We start from the raw sequence: 19,304 nt of genomic DNA, 5'->3' as shown, positions 1-19,304 counted from the left end.
GTACTTTTTTAAAAGACCACATTTTGGATCCCATGTTTGCATTCCAGTTCTGCCATTTACCAGTGAACTAGTTGGGCCAAGTACTTTAGTTTTAAGTCCTTAGATAACATTCTTAAAGCACTTTGGCACTGTGTGTATCATATCATACCAATCAATAAGTAGTTGTCACATCTCTCAAACCACAATCTTTCATAATAAATCTCCCTCTATACTTTATCCAGCACCAAGTAGCCCTGATATTTCTATTTCTAAAACAAACATCAAATTTGTGCACCTCTGCCCAACTCCAAATACTATCTTGACCCTGTGACAACCATTTTCGATAAGCCTAACAGCCTAAGTGAACTCAGTCTTTTAGGGCCCTGATCTCATCCTCTTAGTCTTAGTAGTCTTAAATACACAAATCATTGTGTTTTTCTGTGCATGAAAACCCTGAGTATGATTTCACCACTGCACTAGTAAATACCATGACTGGTTTATGATGAAATCCATTCTAACTAAAGATAACATTTCTTTGCTAACCCACTTAATACTAATTTTAATACTCATTGTTTAATAAACTCAATTCTTCTGTAAAGAAGTGTCTCTGGTAGTTCTTTATGACCCACTTGGTGTCATTATTAATACATTTGAAGAAAAATATGTTTTAATTATTAAACTTCAGTGAAGGACAACTGAGTTACCTGGGCTTGGTATTTTCTGACTTTAGTTATTTGGTTGGCTTTTGCTTCCATCCTTCCCACTAATGCCTCAAGTTCACACTCTAAATTATCTTTTAATTCCATGGTTGGTGACTCCTGGATAAGTTTTGCAAGCTGCTGATGATCACTATATACAAAGCAAAAGGAAGACTTCATTAAGTTTCTTGTTTTATGGTTAGGTTCATTATATCTTACCATTGAGTCACTGCTGTGTGTTAAAAAAAATGACTCAGTTTAACAGACTACATATGTAGAAAGGAAATTCTAGACAAAGGTCTTACTCTTCAGATATTCATCCTAACTCATTAGTTAAGTTTAAATAAACAAATGTATATCAAGCTCTCAAAAAATGAAATAAAACTTCAATAAAAACCTTGTACTTCAAAACATTTAATAGGATCAGAAAAGGAAGACTTTACCCATAGTTATATTTGTTGAATTATTAGTAATTTTAATTAAATTAATTTAAATGTTAGATTACCTATAAATTGGCTGACATAGATTATGTTCAGTAATATTTCTTGAACAAGCAAAACTATGATTACTAAAGTAACCAAGAAACTAAAAAACAATAAGACTTTAGAACTGAATATATTTTAAAAAACAAAAACTAAAACTCACAAGCTCATTTGCCCAAATTCATCCTGCAAAGTCTGTAAGACTTCTGACAACTCTTCATTAATGGTGCTGGAGGAGGAAGGTGTTACAGACTTCTTATTTTTACTACTTCGTGAAGATACAGATACTTGTTTTGCCAAAGGAACACTGTTGACTACTCGGTCATTACACAAGGCTTTACTATGTTGTTTCATCAGATGCAAGACATGCTGAACATTGGCTACTACAGCATGGCTAGGACTGGTGGACTGGAGAGAAAATGATAAGTTAATTGAAGGTACATCCTATATTTCTGTTTTTCAATCCCAACCTGGGTAAAAGTAAATCTCCAACATAAAATTTCCTACCCTATAGTAAATTACTTAACCAAATTTCTTGGATGCAAATTCCAAAATATCTCCAATACATTTCTCTGCCTCCATCCTACTGTTATGCACCAACCTCTAACTATAAGAAGAACATCCCAATTGGTTTTACTTGCTCTCATGTCATTAACATCATAGGTGTATCAGTTATCCTCCTAAAATTATTATTGTAAGTATGCTGTTTCATTTGAAATCATTTGATTAAACCTGATGAGAAAGTCCTCAGCATGGAAAATACCACTGATATGCAACTTAAATACTCTTTGACTTCGTGTTGTACCACCTCCTTATTTCTATTTTGTGAACAAGTCATATCTGCAGATAACATTTCTTTTGTGTAGTAACTTATACCATTCTTTAAGACCCAGTTTGAATACATCACTTTTAAAGGTTTTTCTAACTGCCAGGTAATAATTGGTTCATTTCTCAGATCATTCGTAACACTTTCTACATATCCCTATTATAGCATTTACCACAATATAGTAATTTCATTTCATATATTTCATATCTACTTTACCTATTAAACAGTGTAGTTCCAGGTGGTCAAGATTTACTGTATTAATTTTTCCATCCTTGAACAGTAGGAAGCCCTAAATACATATTTGTCACATAAACTACATGAAGAGGAAAACTGGTAAGCTTCTCAAATTTTGAACAATAAACAACAATCCAAATATTCTATACCAGTTTATAAATAAACTGGGCTTGCTTAGCTCCACAAGCATCATTAGACAGCTGTTTTAAATGCAGATTCCAATGCAAGTTTCCAAACTTAATCGGCATGTGGTCAGGACTTGAAAATTTGTAATTTTAAGTGTTCAAAGTTGATTCTGATCAGCCAGCTGTGGTAGTCACTGTGCTTAGTTTCTGTTGTTAATCATCAAATTGAATGAAGTAGTATATAAAAAGAATTACACACCACATCCAAGTGGGGTTTATTCAAGAAATGCAAATGTGGTCCAATATTTGTAAATCAATATAATCACTGTTTTGCTCATAACCTGTTGTGCATATTCACTATTACTATGTATACTTTTTTTGGGATTGTGTGTGTCAGGGATTGAACTCAGGGGCACATGACCACTAAGCCATATCCTCAGCCCTATTTTGTATTTTATTTAGAGACCCCAAGGGTCTCAGTGAGTTGCTTAGTACCTCGCTTTTGCTGAGGCTGGCTTTGAACTCACGATTCTCAGCCTCCTGAGCCTCCTGAGCCACTGGGATTAAAGGCGTTTGCCACCACACTCGGCCCCACATGTACACTTTCAATATACAACAAATAGATCTAAATTCTCTTGTTCCTTCTACTGTTCCATTTATTAATGTTACTTTGTTGAATCTAGTCATAACTGAGACTTGTATTTTATGTCCTTATTTTTCTAGTAATTCACTCTTATTATATTTTACAAAGACATTATCTAAGATGATATGTAACTAAAGAGAAAAACTGGTCATTTTATCAGATAGACTGAGAAACTGTACAAAACCATAATTATGATGAACAGCTGAAGAAAAACCTGAAGAACAGCCAAAGAAAATATTTTCTAATCTAAAAAAAAAATAAGGAGGTAAGAAGAGAAATAAAGCTATTTTAAAAATCCAAATTTTCTGGTAATCGATGTAGCAGTGTCCCTGTAGCATGCTCTTTTTAGGTCTTTAGGGAATAGACCAAGAAGGGGAATAGCTGGGTCAAATGGATGACTAATGGTAGAAAATAAGTCAGGCAGAATTTACAAAGTAATAAAATTCAACTCATTTTAAGGAAGAACTCTAAAATAATGTTCAGAAATGTTAAGGGCTGATTGGAGTGTCTTAGAAGTATTCAAACACAACCATTGGTTTGGTTGTTTACACAATTAAAATATTGGTGTGGAATGTTACTAAGTGGGTACCAAATTTAACTGACTAGAGAGCAGATTAAAAATAATTTGGGGCCTAATATGCTGATTAGTTTAATTCAGGAAGTTTGTAGTGGGGCTTCATAATCTGCTTTTCAAAACTATGTTCAGTGTGATTCTGATGTAATTAGTCAGCCCTTAAGAAACTCAAAGATGCTAAGGTAAAGCAAAACAAAGAGCTTGGTGAGAAGAGGAGATAAAAGAATAGGTAAAATTTTGACTAAAATATAATAAGAGATTGAATTTATGGCAAAGGAGAACAATGACAATATTTGTAAATAATCTGTACCCCACACACCTACAAAGCAAAAGCTAAAAAGGTGGGATGTAATTCATTCTCCAAGCTTTCGCTGAGGGTTTGCTGTGGGTTTAAAATAAATAAACAAGAAAATAAAATTCAAAGTAACATCTGTTATCCAAGCCTCTAAAATTGACAATCCAGGTGGATAATCAAGCCACCTAAACATGAAACAACCAATTATACAAACAAATCACAAAAAAAAAAGTAGTATAAACTAAAAAGTATTTGACAAAATTATCAACTACATTTAAGCGCTAAAGGAACCTAAGATTCAAGTCTGTATGATGATTTCTTGAAGAATCAGTCCCACGTATGGTATGGATATGAGGACAAACAGGATGTGCTATTTACTTAAACATCTAATTATATCAAAGTATAAATCAATAGGGTTGATACTAAAAACCAAATGCTAAGTGGGTGTGGTGATGCACTTCCTTAATCCCAGTGGCCAAGGAGGCTGAGGCAGAAGGATTGCAAGTTCAAAATCAGCCTCAGCAACTTATCAAAGCCCTAAGCAACTTAGCAAGACCCTGTTTCCAAATAAAATATAAAAAAATGGGCTGGGGAGGTGGCTTGGTGGTTAAGTGCCACTGGGTTCAATTCCCAATACCTTCCCCTCAAGTCAAATGCTACAAATATACTATTTCTTATTTCCTTGACCCTTATCTGAAATGATATCTTCTTAAACCAGGGTAATGGTTTAAGAATGTGCTTTAATAACTTTTATCCCCGTTTCATTCTCATTCTTAGATTACTATGATCCACACTGGTAAATGGGAACAGATAAATGTTTTCATCACTCATAGGTATAGAGATAGACGCATGGAACTTAAACATGTATGTTGTATAAAGAAAATCTAGTTTGACCAACTCACCTTTCCGGCCACAAATGGCATATCACCCAAGCATAATCGATAATGTGGCTGCGCACCAAAATAGTTTCTAGGACCTTTCTGAATGAAAAGAAAAAAAAAAAGAAAGAAAATTTTAATTTATTCACATGAAGATAAAACCTGTCTATATACCACTAACCTGAGACTTCAGCTTACTACATGGGTTACTTAACTTGCCTCACCTATACTGATATTTTATTCTTAAGCAAGTCCCTAATAAAACTTGTGAACATGTATCTTAGCCTATGAAAAGTTAGGGGGGAAAATTATCTAACAAAACAGCAGTTATAGTCTAAGTAAAACAAACAAAAAGTATACAGATACATAAAACATTTTAAGAGCAAAAGGTAATTAATGCAATACTTAGTATTATTTATACAGTGTCCTATAGTTCTGAAATGTATCCTTATATATTATCTCACTATCAGGGTAAAAAGTTGAAAGTAAATATTATTTATCCTCACCTTGTGAGTGAAGAAACTGAGAATAAAAGAGATTCACTCTCCCAAGGTTGTAGCACCACACGGTTTATGAGTACTTTCACACAAATTACACCAAGTAATCAGCACTTTGCCTGACTGGTTCTGTTTTCATACCTTTTCTGGTGGTTTTGACTTCTTTTTTTTAATTTTTCTTGCATTGGGAACATATGAAGCTGCATTATCTTCAAAGATAAGTTTATTTGTTTCCAGGCCATTCTGCAACTAGGAAAAATTTAAATTTCAAGTTAAAGATGCAGAAATAAAAGTTAAGATTCAAATTTGAAATCTGCCCTGTAAAAGCTCTTAAAAACCAACATTAGTATCCGACTAAAAAATACATAGCTGGATAACCATGTTTTGAGCCAATCTTAATCTTGTTCACTTTTGTTAAATTAACTCCAATCTTTCTTTTCCCCTGCACTGTATGTTATAATTTATCCTTTTCCTAAGCTTAGAACCATAGCTCCACTATTTGTAGTTGCTTCATAAACTTCATCTAGTAAGTTAAATGCAAGGTACAGAAGCCCAAACTAATGGTTTGAGAGCTTCTCTTTTCAAGGATGTTATCTACCACAGTGCAAGCCAGACTCAAAGCAGCTGGAAAGCAAAATATACTTCTTCCTTTTCTTAAAAATTCATACATTGTAAGAAAAAGGAACTGGAATTGTATGTTCAAAAGTACCATAAGTTATTTTAGCAAATGTTATCAAGTACTTTTTCTATAGAAGCTTGGTATCTACGTTAATTTAAAATAATACATTATGGTAGAAATTCCACAAGCAATTACTAAGAATTTTTTTTTTTTTTTAAATCAATTTCCCCTAAACATTCAACATTCCTTAAAAATATATTTAAAAACTTGTCTATTGTTGAGTCACAGCTGAAGGCGCCCCAGCAAACTTCCAGCTGCCAGGAAACTTCCAGCTCCAGCTGATGATTGGCTCACAGCGGCCCCAGCAACTTCTAGCTGCCAACTGATTGGCTCCTCTGCGATGATGCTCATTGGGCTGTTTCCCCGCCCTTTCAGACCACGGAGCTGCTCACTGGGGGACGTTTTCTGGCTCCGCCCACGCGACCCAGACAATCGGCCTCAAGAGCAGGAGGACAGGGGGAGGTTGAGAGGCTTGTGGGAAGCGGATGGTGGCAGTTGGGCTGTGAGGGTTTTTCCTGAGGAGCTGTGTGGTGTGGTGTGTGTGTTCTAAAAATAAAGTTCGTTTCTTTTACAAGTGGCTCCTGAATTGTGTCCAGCCAGACTGTGGCATTTGGTGGGCCCCACTGGGAACAACTGAGGGTAAGTGATAAGGTAAACTGCTCGCCCCTGAGGGCAGGGCGAGAGGATGGGTAGCCATTTTAAGATTCTTCTTTTATTTTGTTTCACTTTTGTTTTAAGTTGCCTGTCCCTGGAGATGAGTGAGATGGAAGAAAAACCCGCTCACATCTGATGAAAAACTATTTGCGTCTGAGGAACAGATAGGGAGAAAGGACGGATGGACATTTCAGGAGGATAGAAAGGCTATAATGATTTTGTGTTGTTCCATTTTTGTTTCATTCTGTCTCGGTTTTGTTTGGTATTATCTTGTTGGGTTGTATTATAGTAGAAATATGGGATCAGAAATTAGTAAAAAACAAACCGAAAGAGTGTTAAGTAAATTGTTAGAGGAAGGAGGCATCTCAGTAAAATCAAGAGCAGTCAGGGCATACGTTGATACAATACAAAAATGTAGCCCATGGCTTTTTAAGGAGGAGTTGTTAAATATATCACAATGGAACCATCATGATGAAGATTTAAAAAGAATAGAAAAGAAAAGCCCAGGGACTCTGCCAGTTGGCACATTGTCATTGTGGACTTTCATATCTTGTTTGCTTAGTCCAAAGCCTTCAGTTCAGACAATGGTAGAGGAAGGAGAAGACATATTGATTCAAGTAAAAGAGAAAGTCTCTCAAGTTAGAGGAAAAGATTCAAGTAAAAGACAAGGTCTCTCAAACTAGTCAGACAGAGGAAGAAAGTTTAGAGCAGAAAAAGCCATCAGGGGAAAAGTTACAACAGGAGACTGCTACTAACACCTTTCTATCACCAGAGGGTGTAAGTGTCCAACCAACAGCGCCACCTCTACAGGAGACTGCTACTAACACCTTTCTATCACCAGAGGGCGTAAGTGTCCAACCAACAGCGCCACCTCCATATGCTGGGAGGCCTCCAACCCCCGCAGTTGATAGTTGAGATCCTGAGACAGGATCTCAAATATTAACATGCCCTGTATTTGAGTAGGCAGGAGGGCAGCGAATTCACCATGCTTTAAATTTCAAAAAAATGAAGCAGCTAAAAGAGGCTGTAACAACCTATGGTCCTCAAGCACCCTTCACTGTAAGCATGGTCGAATCCATTACCAACTTGAACATGACGCCAGCAGATTGGGCTAATATGTGTAAAGCTGTGCTAAATGGAGGACAATACCTGTTATGGAAGGTTGCCAATGAGGAATTTTGCCAGGAGTCGGCTAGGCGAAATGCAGCAGCTGGTTATCCTCAGAGAAATCTAGATATGTTGTTAGGAAAGGGACCTTATGAGGATCAGCAGCAACAAATTGCATATGATCATGGCGTATACATACAAATTGCTGTAGATGCAGTTAGGGCATGGAAGACTTTACAAGGACATGGAGGTTTACAAGGTCAATTATCTAAGATAATACAAGGAGCTAATGAACCTTATGCTGAATTTGTAGATAGGCTTATTCAAACAGCTACCAGAGTTTTGGGGAATACAGAACAAGCAATGCCATTAATAAAAAAACTGGATTATGAGCAAGCAAATCGTTGGTGCAGAGAAGTCATTAGACCATGGAAACATGAAGATTTAAACACATATATTAAATTATGTAGAGACATTAATGAACAAGGGCAAGCCGTGGCAGCTGCAGTACAACAGGTTTTAGATGCCAGAGACATTAATGAACAAGGGCAAATCGTGGCAGCTGCAGTAAAACAGGCTTTAGATGCCAGGGCAAGAACATGCTAAAATTGTGAACAAACAGGATATTTTAAAAGGAATTGCCCCATAGGAGGAGGGTTTAACAAAACTAGGTATCAAAGGAGTAGAATACCGGGTATTTGCCCACGATGCCATAGAGGGAGACATTGGGCTAATGAAAGCCGTTCTCAAACCACCATAGAGGGTACTCCATTATCAAAAAATGAAAAAGGACCAGGTGTTTATCCACAATATCGTGGAGAAAGGCATCGGGCTTCGTTGCCAAAAAATGGACAAATGGACAGGGGGCCCAATGCTCCGGGGCCCAAAACCACAAATATACGGAGCACTGGAGGAACCCAGCAATCCCATCAGGGTAGTACCCAAAACATTGTCCATTAGATCCCTCATCAGACAAACCAGAGGGAGCGCAGGGTTGGACATCTGTGCCTCCGCCAGAACAGTACTAACTCCAGAGATGGGAGTTCAAATCATTCCCACTGGGGTAAAAGGTCCTCTTCCCAAAGGAACAGTAGGCTTATTATTGGGACACAGTTCTTCTACTCTAAAAGGACTTATGATAAGTCCTGGAGTAATTGATCCCAATTATGAAGGTGAAATAAAAATTATAGCCAGTTCTCCAAAGGGTATATCAGTAATTTCACCAGGAGATAGAATAGAACAGTTACTAATAATACCCAGCCTACATGATAAATTTTCCAGTCGTACTGTAGAAAGAGGTTCCAAGGGATTAGGCTCCACAGGTGTAGATTGGGCTATGCTTTCTTTAAATTTAGATTCTCACCCCATGCTAAAACTAAATATTCAAGGACATGAATTTAATGGGCTAATGGATATAGGTGCAGACCTTAGCATCATCTCTCGTTAAGAATGGCCAAAACATTGGCCATTACAACAAGCCACTCAAATGCTTCAAGGCCTAGGAGTGGCAACTAATCTCCATAGAAGTGCAATGGTATTAGATTGGAAGGATCCTGTAGGATGTGAAGGAATTATACAACCATATGTATTGGTTCATCTTCCCGTAAACTTATGGGGATGAGATGTCCTAGATCAATTAGGTTTGACATTAACAAATAACATCAATCAAAATGCACCCACTATCATGGCTAGACAAGGTTTTAGGAAAGGAAAAAGATTAGAAAAACAAGAACAAGGTATAGCAGCACCAATACAAATATATCAAGGAATAGACAGACATGGGTTGGATTTTCAGAAAGGGCCACTGAGACAATAAAAATTACTTGGAAATCAGAAAGACCAGTATGGGTTCCTCAGTGGCCCCTGACTAAAGAAAAGATACAAGCAGCCCATGACCTGGTCAAACAACAATTAGCGGAAGGACATATACAACCTTCTGTATCTCCCCATAATACTCCCATTTTTGTCATCAAAAAGAAATCTGGTAAATGGAGATTATTGCAAGATTTAAGAGCCATTAATAATGAGATGGTTATTATGGGACCTGCTCAATCGGGGATTCCTCAATTGTCTGCTTTGCCAAAAACCTGGTATGTTTTAGTTATAGATATTAAAGATTGTTTTTTTTCAATTCCAATTCATCCTGAGGATAGTCCACGTTTTGCATTTACTATCCCTGCACTGAATTATGAAGGTCCTGATCAGAGATATGAATGGAAAGTACTCCCTCAAGGGATGGCTAACAGCCCAACTATGTGTCAAATTTATGTTAACAAAGTAATCCAGCCACTTAGAAATCAAAATCCTGAACTACAAATATTTCACTATATGGATGATGTATTTTTAGCACACAAAGATAAAAACACATTGCTGGAATGTTATGCCACACTTACACACTTATTAAAAAAATTATAATCTAGAGATAGCAACAGATAAAGAACAATTAAATTTTCCAATTAATTATTTAGGAGTTCTATTATCCTCAACCATGGTCCATCCACAAAAAATTCAAATAAGAGTAGATCAACTCAAATCAATTAACGACTTTCAAAAGTTATTAGGAGACATAAATTGGATAAGGCCTTATCTAGGTATACCAACAGGAGAGTTGGGACCTTTATTTGATATCCTAAAAGGTCCATCAGATCCAAATTCACCCCGAATGTTAACGCCTGAAGCAAGAAAGGCATTAAAAATGATTGAAACATATATGGAAAATATGCATTTGGGTAGAATTCATATAAGTTTGCCTTTATCATTTATTGTACTACCAACAAAAAATATTCCTACAGGAGTATTTTGGCAAGAAGGTCCATTATTATGGATACATTTATCTTATTCTCCTAACACTATTCTTACTAGGTATCCTGAGGCTGTAGGACAATTAATACTCAAAGGAATAAAAGCAGCAAAGGGAGTGTTTGGAATTTCTCCCAATAAAATTATTACTCCATATACTATGAATCAAATTGATGAGTTAGCTATTGAGTTAAATACTTGGGCAATAATCATGTGCAAATCTAATGTTTCATTTGATAACCACTTACCATCTAATCCTTTATTGTCTTTTTGGTCATTGCATCCTGTAATTTTTCCAAAAATGACAAGAAAAACACCTATCATGAATGTTCCAAATATATTCACTGATGGGTCAAATAATGGTACAGCAGCAATAGTTACACCTGATCAAACTTTTACATTTTTAGTACCCAGACAATCAGCTCAAAAGGAAGAGCTTAATGCAGTATTACAAGCTTTTGTAATGTTTAAAGATTCTGTATGTAATTATTTTCCAATAGTCAGTATATAGTTAATGCTATAGTATCCCTTGAAGATGCTGGTAGGATTTCCCCTTCCTCTACTGTTTTCTCTTTGCTTTCCACTATACAAAGTCTAATCTGGGACAGAAAAGATCCATTCTTTATAGGACATATCAGGGCACATACAGGATTGCCTGGAGCCCTTAGTTTGGGCAATGATTTAGCAGATAAAACTACACATGACATACATATTTTCTCTACACTAGAAGAAGCTACAAATTTTCATAAAAAGTTCCATGTCAATGCTAATACTTTACAAAAGCGTTTTAAAATAACTAAGGAACAAGCTAGACAAATAATAAAACAATGTCAAAATTGTGTGACCTTTTTACCACAAGTTAATCTTGGAATCAATCCTAGAGGACTGATACTTAACCATATTTGGCAGATGGACGTCACACACTTGCCAGAATTTGGAAAATTAAAATATTTGCATGTTACAGTTGATACTTCTTCTGGATTTTTGATGGGCTCCCTTCATGCCGGAGAAAGAACTAAAGATATTATAGCTCATTGCTTACAAAATTTTGCCACTGTGAGCGTTCCAAAACAGTAAAAACAGATAATGCCCCTGGTTATACTTCTACCTCTTTTAAACAATTTTGTTCATCATTTGGCATTACTCATATAACAGGAATCCCATACAATCCACAGGGACAAGGCATAGTTGAAAGAGCTCATCAAACTATTAAAATGTACTTATTAAAGCAAAAAAGAGGGAATTGGGAAGGGGTGTATATATTCCCCAAAGATAAACTTAAAATAACCCTTTTTACTCTAAACTTTTTAAATTTGGATTCATCAGGGCTTAGTTCTGCGGAAAGGCATATGTGTCCAAAAAATGTACATAAGACTAAGGTACTTCGGAAGGATATTCTAACAGGACAATGGAAAGGTCCTGACCCAGTAATTGTCTGGAGTCGGGGGTCTGTTTGTGTGTTTCCACAGGGAGAACAGCAACCGATTTGGATTCCAGAGAGAGTAACTAAGGTCCTGACCCAGTGATTGTCTGGAGTTGGGGGTCTGTTTGTATGTTTCCACAGGGAGAACAGCAGCCGATTTGGATTCCAGAGAGATTAACTAAAGTGATTTCTACAGACCAAAAAGAAGATGATTTGGTTCAAATCCATAACAGCTGATATCCAAAACTCCAGTTTGGCTATCCTTACATCTGCGACAGAACCAGGATGCTTTTTTCAATATCTATTTTATTATTACCCTTTCCCACATCATGAAGTTCTATTTTGTTTTTTGAGCTCATACAGACCTAGGTTAATGTTTTGCTGATCAGTTCTATTTTTTGACTATAGAGTTTTTAAACATTGCAATGGAGATTTCACCTGTAAAAAGTTATAAGGCCTTTACTATTATGTTATGTGTTGTATGTATTATATTATGTGTGCACACTTGTGTTTTATGTTGTATGTTTGTATGTACGTATATCCATATATCATATATGATGAGCGCTTATGAAAAAATGGATCCAAATTTTTTTTTTATTCACGTGATTTAAATGGTTTAATTTAAACTGGGTAAACAGCTGTTGAGGATTGTTTTAAAATGTGAACAAAAAAGGAGGTTAACAGATCTATTTGTTTACTTTCACCTTTCCTTTTCATTATATTTAATAATTCTGTTCAAGATAATTTAAATTGTTAAGAAAATTGTTTTCTTTTAGTGCCTTCTGGAATGTTACATAATTTTTTCTTTAGCCATTATTGCCAGAATTCCTATCTTCATCCCAGTGCCGGTGAAGACAAAGATAAAACCAATCTACAGCTTCTGCAATAGCCACCACTGAACTGTTTGCAGAACTTCCCTGGACTATGTATCACTTGTATGCATTGTGAACTCACTTGTATGCATTGTGAACTATCTGTTGGTGCAGCGACTTGTGGTAGTGTTGGGGTATTTTTGCTGATGGTGTCATTGGTGGTACAATTTTTCCAAAAGGAACAGTCAATTGGCTTGGTGTATCTTCCTCCCTTCTGCTTCTCATGGTTGTTCAGCTAAAATTTGGGGGCCAACAGAGGTGAGGCCAAGAACCTCACCCACCCGCTGGTACAAAGACCTATCCACAGGTGTGGCTGTATGCTGAACCGGTAGTCAATAACAGGTAAGATCCAATTGCAATGGTACCAACCTAAGACAGGAGGCTGACGCCTTGAGGTCAGCTCATCCAATTACGGGTAAGGACCATATGTACTATTGGACAACCTAAGGCAGGCATGGTCCCTAAGCCACATGCTTGTTGTTTAAACAGAGAGGGGGAGATGTTGAGAGCCACAGCCGAAGGGGCCCCAGCAAACTTCCAGCTGCCAGGAAACTTCCAGCTGCCAGCTGATGATTGACTCACAGCGGCCCCAGCAACTTCTAGCTGCCAACTGATTGGCTCCTCTGCGGTGATGCTCATTGGGCTGTTTCCCCGCCCTTTCAGACCACGGAGCTGCTCATTGGGGGACTTTTTTTGGCTCCGCCCACATGACCCAGCCAATCAGCCTCAAGAGCAGGAGGAGTGGGGGAGGTTGAGAGGCCTGTGGGAAGCTGGTGGTGGCAGTTGGGCTCTGAGGGTTTTTCCTGAGGAGCTGTGTGGTGTGGTGTGTGTGTTCTAAAAACAAAGTTCGTTTCTTTTGACAAGTGGCTCCTGAATTGTGCCCAGCCAGACTGCGGCAGTCTATAATTACGATTCTTTTAATTCTGCCTCTATCAAAAATTGTCTGGAATTTGAAAAAAACTCAAGATTACAAGGCTTCTCTTCAGACCTGATTCTGAAACTTCCTGGTTAAAGAAATTTATATTTTAAAAGTTCTCCAGAAAATTCTGATGGAATTGTAACAAACACTCAGAAGCAATGGACTGAACAAAATGAAGCAGACCATTTCTATTATTTTCCACGACTATACATGTCAGGAAAATAATCTAATCACTGACAAAAGAATACAGAGATCCCTACCCTCAAGAGTATTTATACACTTTCACATAAACAACGCTTAATACATAGTTAATTGACTAGATGGAACATAATGAATAAAATATTACTACTCTAGAAGACTTATTGTGCCAATGAGCATGAACAGAAAACAAAAGAATTTTTCTGAATTCTTTAAAATTCTAGCTTATTTAGTTATACCTGGCAGTTGTCTTATATTTGTGTGCCAGAATTTTAACATATTTGGGGGGTTTCATTATCACTTATCTCATCTGATCTCTCCAAAACTAAGATATAAAATGAAGATCCTTTTATCAATGGAAAAATCTAGGCTCTTATTGGTTAGCTTGACCAAGATTATACAAATTAGAATTAGCTAGACTTCAAACCACATATCATTGGTCATTTTTCTACAATAATAATGTTCTATCAGAACTCAAAACCTCTACCGATAATACATTACTCAGCAGTTAAGTGCTTTGGTCCTTACTTTTGTCAGCTAAATGAAAAGGAAAGCCAAGGTATCATGAATTAATTTTTAAACTTCATAAAATAGTGAACTTATAAAATTTTGTATTTCGTATATAGTGGATTCAAAACCACAATGTATATACAGCATAATCCATAGGTCTGCATGCTACAAGAGAGGACATGGAGCCTACCCTAAAGACAGAATAGGCAGAGAAAATTTGTTGAATGTCAAAAATAAAGCCATGGGGTTACATATCTCAGAAAGCACAATGAGAAGAAATAGATCAGTTTAAAAATTAACCAAAAGTAAATATTTGAAAATATATTAAATTAATGCAGTCAGAGAACTAGAATAGGAAACATTAATATTCCTGTAATCACGTTTATGAGGTGAACCCAGGACACTTTGCCAGGTTGAACTCCTAATTATTTTGGAATCAGGACCCACTTCTTGTATACTGAGAAAAGGTACACATAAATGTCATCAACTTAAAGATCTTGGCAAAGTGAGAATAATATCTGGGAGATATCTGAGCAAATAACCTCAAAAGGGTAGTCTCCAGTTAACAACACAAAAGTTTGGGCTAGGGTCACAGCTCAGTGGTAGCATGCTTGCCTGGCATATGTGAGGGACTGGGTTCAATCCTCAGCACCACATAATTAATTAAAAAAAATTAAATTAAAAAAACACAAAAAGTTATATTTTATTGAGTTTAAGACTTACTTCAAATCTAAATCTCTAGAAATTCAGTTGTGACTGATACATAAAAATTTCTCAATGTTTTTGTGCATCCATACTGCCTCACCTATTCAACCTGGTTACCACTGTAGAAAAAAATAAAAAACTTAAAATAGGTTCATTTTCCTGATGTGGTAACTTTGTGAACTTGTTTGAGTCACTAGCTACTGGGCAACTCACTACCTTAACTGCTGTACTGATATCTTCTTGATTGTCTTACAAAAAGAAGTACATCTGTGGTTTATTCTTTACTTTCATATGTTTTTTGAGTGCTGGGGATTGAGCCCAGGGCACCCTCACGTATGTTATATAAATGCTCTGCTACTGAGCTATACCTGCAGCCCAAGAAGCGTGTGTGTATATGTGTGTGTGTATGTGTGTATGTTAGTGTGTATGTTTTTGGCACAATCCAGGGTTGCTCTACCACTGAACTACAGTGACAGCCCTTTTTATTTTTTATTTTGAGACAGTGTCTCTCTAAGTTGCTGAGGCTGGTCTCAAACTTTTGACCCTCTGCCTCATCCTCCCAAGTTGTTGGGAGTATAGGCATGTGCCTCTGCTCCTGGTCCAAGAAGCTAAGAGATTCAATTTTGGTTTTCAATCATTTCCTATGGTGCCCATGATACCTAAGTTTTATATGATACATTACTTTATTATGTGTAATTTGAAACATGCTAAATAGCTACTCAAATTTTCATTCTTTGTTAAAACATATGTTCATAATTTTCTACCTTAAATTATATCTGAGAATTTATATACTGTACTATTCTAAAGAGCAAATAATCTATATTTATATCCAGAATAGTAAAAATGTAAAGCCTATGTAATCCTATTTCAACTTACCTCAGCTGCCTTAGCTTGCATACGTTTCCTTTCCTGTTCTTCTTCATGGAGTTTTGCTTCCAATTCTTGCATTTTTTTCTAGTGATAAAAATATCAAAAAGTGTAATAGTGAAAAGTATCTTACCTATAAAATTTTAATATATCAAACAGGAAATGTTATAAATTTTAAGCATGGTTAATATAAACTTGTTCACTCCAATAATGCCTCTGGGCTCAGCAGCATCCATGATATACTCTTGCGATCAATTAATAGTCATTTATGAGGTAGCTGCAAAGAATTATAGGTAAAACCTATAGCCAAAAAGCAGAGGTCTACATGAAAGTAAATAAGTTACCTTGACGCTGTTAACCTGAAACTTCACTTAGTGGCATTAAATACCTCCCAAGTGAAACAAAATAGGGCAGAGAACAACTTAAACCAAGTGGTGCAAGCCTTAAGTTACCATTTAATCTTTAAAAAATTACAAAAAGAACTTCTTTATGCCCATTAAGATTGAATATTCTTCTCCAATCTTTTTTCTTTTTTAGAAACTCCTATACATTTCTTTGCTACAAGATCCCTTATTTGCTATAAATATTCAGTGATATGAAATTAATTTAAAAAAATGATCACCCAGTATTATGCATTGAGTAAAAGATACATTCACTGACTTCTGCAAGGGCCTGCATTGTGGTAAGTTTGTTATACTCCTGTTCAAGAAGATCCAGTTTTTCAAGTTGGGTTTGAACATGTGTTTGATCATGTTGTCGTTCTCTTTCTAGGGAAACCTGGAAAATATTATTAAATACAGTATGATAATTTGATGATCAAAAAACCAGAAATTATCACTGAGAATATCTTTGAATACACAGTATGCTTTTTGTCTGGCCTTTCAGAGAACTACTTAGATACAGAGAAGTTCTAGGAACATAACACTAGGTTGAAACCACGGGGAATAAAATAATGAGTTTATAATTTGAAGGGAATATTGTTGTTCCTGTAGATTATTTTATATACATGTAGTTTTACATAGTGAGACTGTCTTTACACCCGGGACAGCAAGGATTTCCTGGACATACAGGCCATGTAAATGCACAAATAGTAAGTATTACCAATTAGTTTGGTACTCTTAAGTAGTTAATCTCTTAATTAAGGCAATAATTAGAGGTTTTGTGTCTTTTTAGATTCTCTCCAAATTTCATTTAAAATGTTTTTTCTTTTTTAATCTTCTTTACTTCAAATTTAGAGTAAGAGGTTTGAAAAGCCTGCTTTCTATATGTACTTAAGGACCAAAAGTGACAGGGTAAACCATTTACTAGGGTAAGAAGCGGAAATATAGTAAATTAAGATCTATTAAAAGAAAGTCATAGCTAAGTACCTGAACTTTAAACACTGTATCTTCATATGCAAGTCAATGACAATAGGTAATCATACTAAAAGAACTTTGAAAAAGACAAAAACAATACAAGGTAATAATTTATCATTAATTTGTGTGAACTACTAATTTCCTTCTATACATTCTGGTGCATATCTGAAGCTCTTGAAGAATACACTAACTTAAAAATTAGCACAAACCACACTTTACTTCCAGTATTGGTGCCATTTCTATTAAACTACCTTTATTAAAAATGGTATTTAAAATTTACTGATGAATCAACAACTATAATCAAGATATTTATTCTCTGTCTACTACTTATCTTCCAGGTACATTAGTCAAGATATCTCAAAAGTTTTCTTAATAAACCAATACCCTTTCCCTTTACCCCACCTGTCACAGAAATGTTAGATAAAACACAGCAAATTATAATAAAGTGTTACATAGAACCAAAAGCAAATAAAGGAATACTGAAGTCAAATATCACATGAGGCAGTACAGGAGATTTGGCATATAAGATGGGCAGGTTTATACCTGGGCAACTCACTACCTTAACTGCTGTACTGATATCTTCTTCCTGTAATCAGGTATAAACCTCAACGATCAAGAATACCACACCAATATAGTAACTAAAATCTGGCCTCAAATCAGCAAAACCCATTTAAATGACAGCAAAGGCAAATGCACATCTGCCTCATAAAGGCTGCCCACATAATTTAGAAAGTGTGGAATTTCCAACAAAACTCCAAAGAATATAAGTTTGCTGTAAGAAAGAAAATAAATGCCCCCCTAAAGAAAACACCAGAAGGGGGAATGAGTAGATGAACCAAAAAGATTAACTTGTGAAAATGTCAAATAATTTTTTAAAAACTGATAATTGTTTAGTGCTTAAATAGATCAAAGGAAGAAATACAAACCATAGAATAATAGTACACTAAAAGAGCAAAAATGAATGGATAGAACTTTTTCATCCAGTTAGAAACAAAAATACTTGGTCACCATAATAAACTCAGGAGCACAGTGAAGAGATGTAGAATATGTATGAGACATCCTTTCAAATACTGCTGTATGATTTTTCAGATATTTCCAAGTTTGGCCTCTACAACTACAACTGAAAGCATATATACTTTTTCTCTTTTATACTGTAAAGCACCTTTCATGTCAAGCATGTAAACTAACTGTGAATAAAGTGAAGATATTCAGAAGTCATGGTGTTCATGATAAATTCAAATTCCAGTCACAGCAGGAAAAAGAGGGATGCTTTAAAAAATATGTTGTAGATAGAAGATGCTAACATCTTCTCACAAATGTGCAAGTCACTTAAACATGAAAGACCTCTGGTGTAACACAACAGAAATATTTTGTTAAAATAACAATTGTAAAGAGTTATAAAAGAATCATGAACCATCAAATTTGCTTCATTTGACTCTTTAAACATATTAAAGAGGTTCAGAGAGTTAAATGCTTACTTACACTTTTTATAATGCAGACCATGTTACTGTGACTTTAAAATATCTCATAACTAACTATAGTATTTTCCCAATTTAAAACTTTGTCAAATACAATAACAGCAAAAAGAGCCAATCTAACCTTTTAATACCATAACTTATGTCAAGAAGTTTCAGTTCTAGGCTATTATAACAGCATAATTCATCCTGAGAAAAAAATTCAATTTAAATGAATTTTCTGAAGAACTGTTCCATTCTTGAGTATCAGTCTGTGAGGTGCCATACCTGTTTTTCTAAGACAGATGTCCTTTCCATTTCTGCATGCTTTATCATATTTCGCATGTAATCCAATTGTTTTTCCAAAAGATTACATTTATTTTCTGCAGCTAATAACTGGGATGTCAGTTCTAAAATGAATACATAAGAAAAGTAGAAATCAGCTCACCTATAGAATAGTTTTAACATGCAGTTAACAGGAATGGGATCTACGGTGTTTACAATATAAATGGCATATCACAGTGGCCCTAG

At 35.7% G+C, this 19,304-nt stretch overlaps 1 protein-coding gene across 2 annotated transcripts in view; it reads right to left on the bottom strand.

The window, feature by feature from the left end:
- The window catches only part of Cep57 (centrosomal protein 57), a 46,968-nt gene that overhangs the window by 2,451 nt on the left and 25,213 nt on the right, over nt 1–19,304 (bottom strand). For both annotated transcript variants that reach the window (XM_046462366.2, XM_046462365.1), the window contains exons 4-10: nt 19,062–19,183; nt 16,625–16,741; nt 15,974–16,051; nt 5,373–5,480; nt 4,759–4,836; nt 1,323–1,567; nt 684–828 (exon numbers count right to left, since the gene is read on the bottom strand). In XM_046462366.2, coding sequence (XP_046318322.1) covers nt 684–828; nt 1,323–1,567; nt 4,759–4,836; nt 5,373–5,480; nt 15,974–16,051; nt 16,625–16,741; nt 19,062–19,183 — 893 coding nt within the window. The remainder of the gene's footprint in view (nt 1–683; nt 829–1,322; nt 1,568–4,758; nt 4,837–5,372; nt 5,481–15,973; nt 16,052–16,624; nt 16,742–19,061; nt 19,184–19,304) is intronic.

Source organism: Marmota monax, unplaced genomic scaffold (genome assembly GCF_021218885.2).
Source record: "Marmota monax isolate L192 unplaced genomic scaffold, Marmota_monax_Labrador192_F-V1.1 WCK01_AAM20220418_F8-fsc00104, whole genome shotgun sequence".
Classification (NCBI taxonomy): Eukaryota; Metazoa; Chordata; class Mammalia; order Rodentia; family Sciuridae; genus Marmota; species Marmota monax.
Note: the sequence above shows the minus strand (reverse complement) of the source record. Positions and strands in the feature narration are given on the sequence as shown.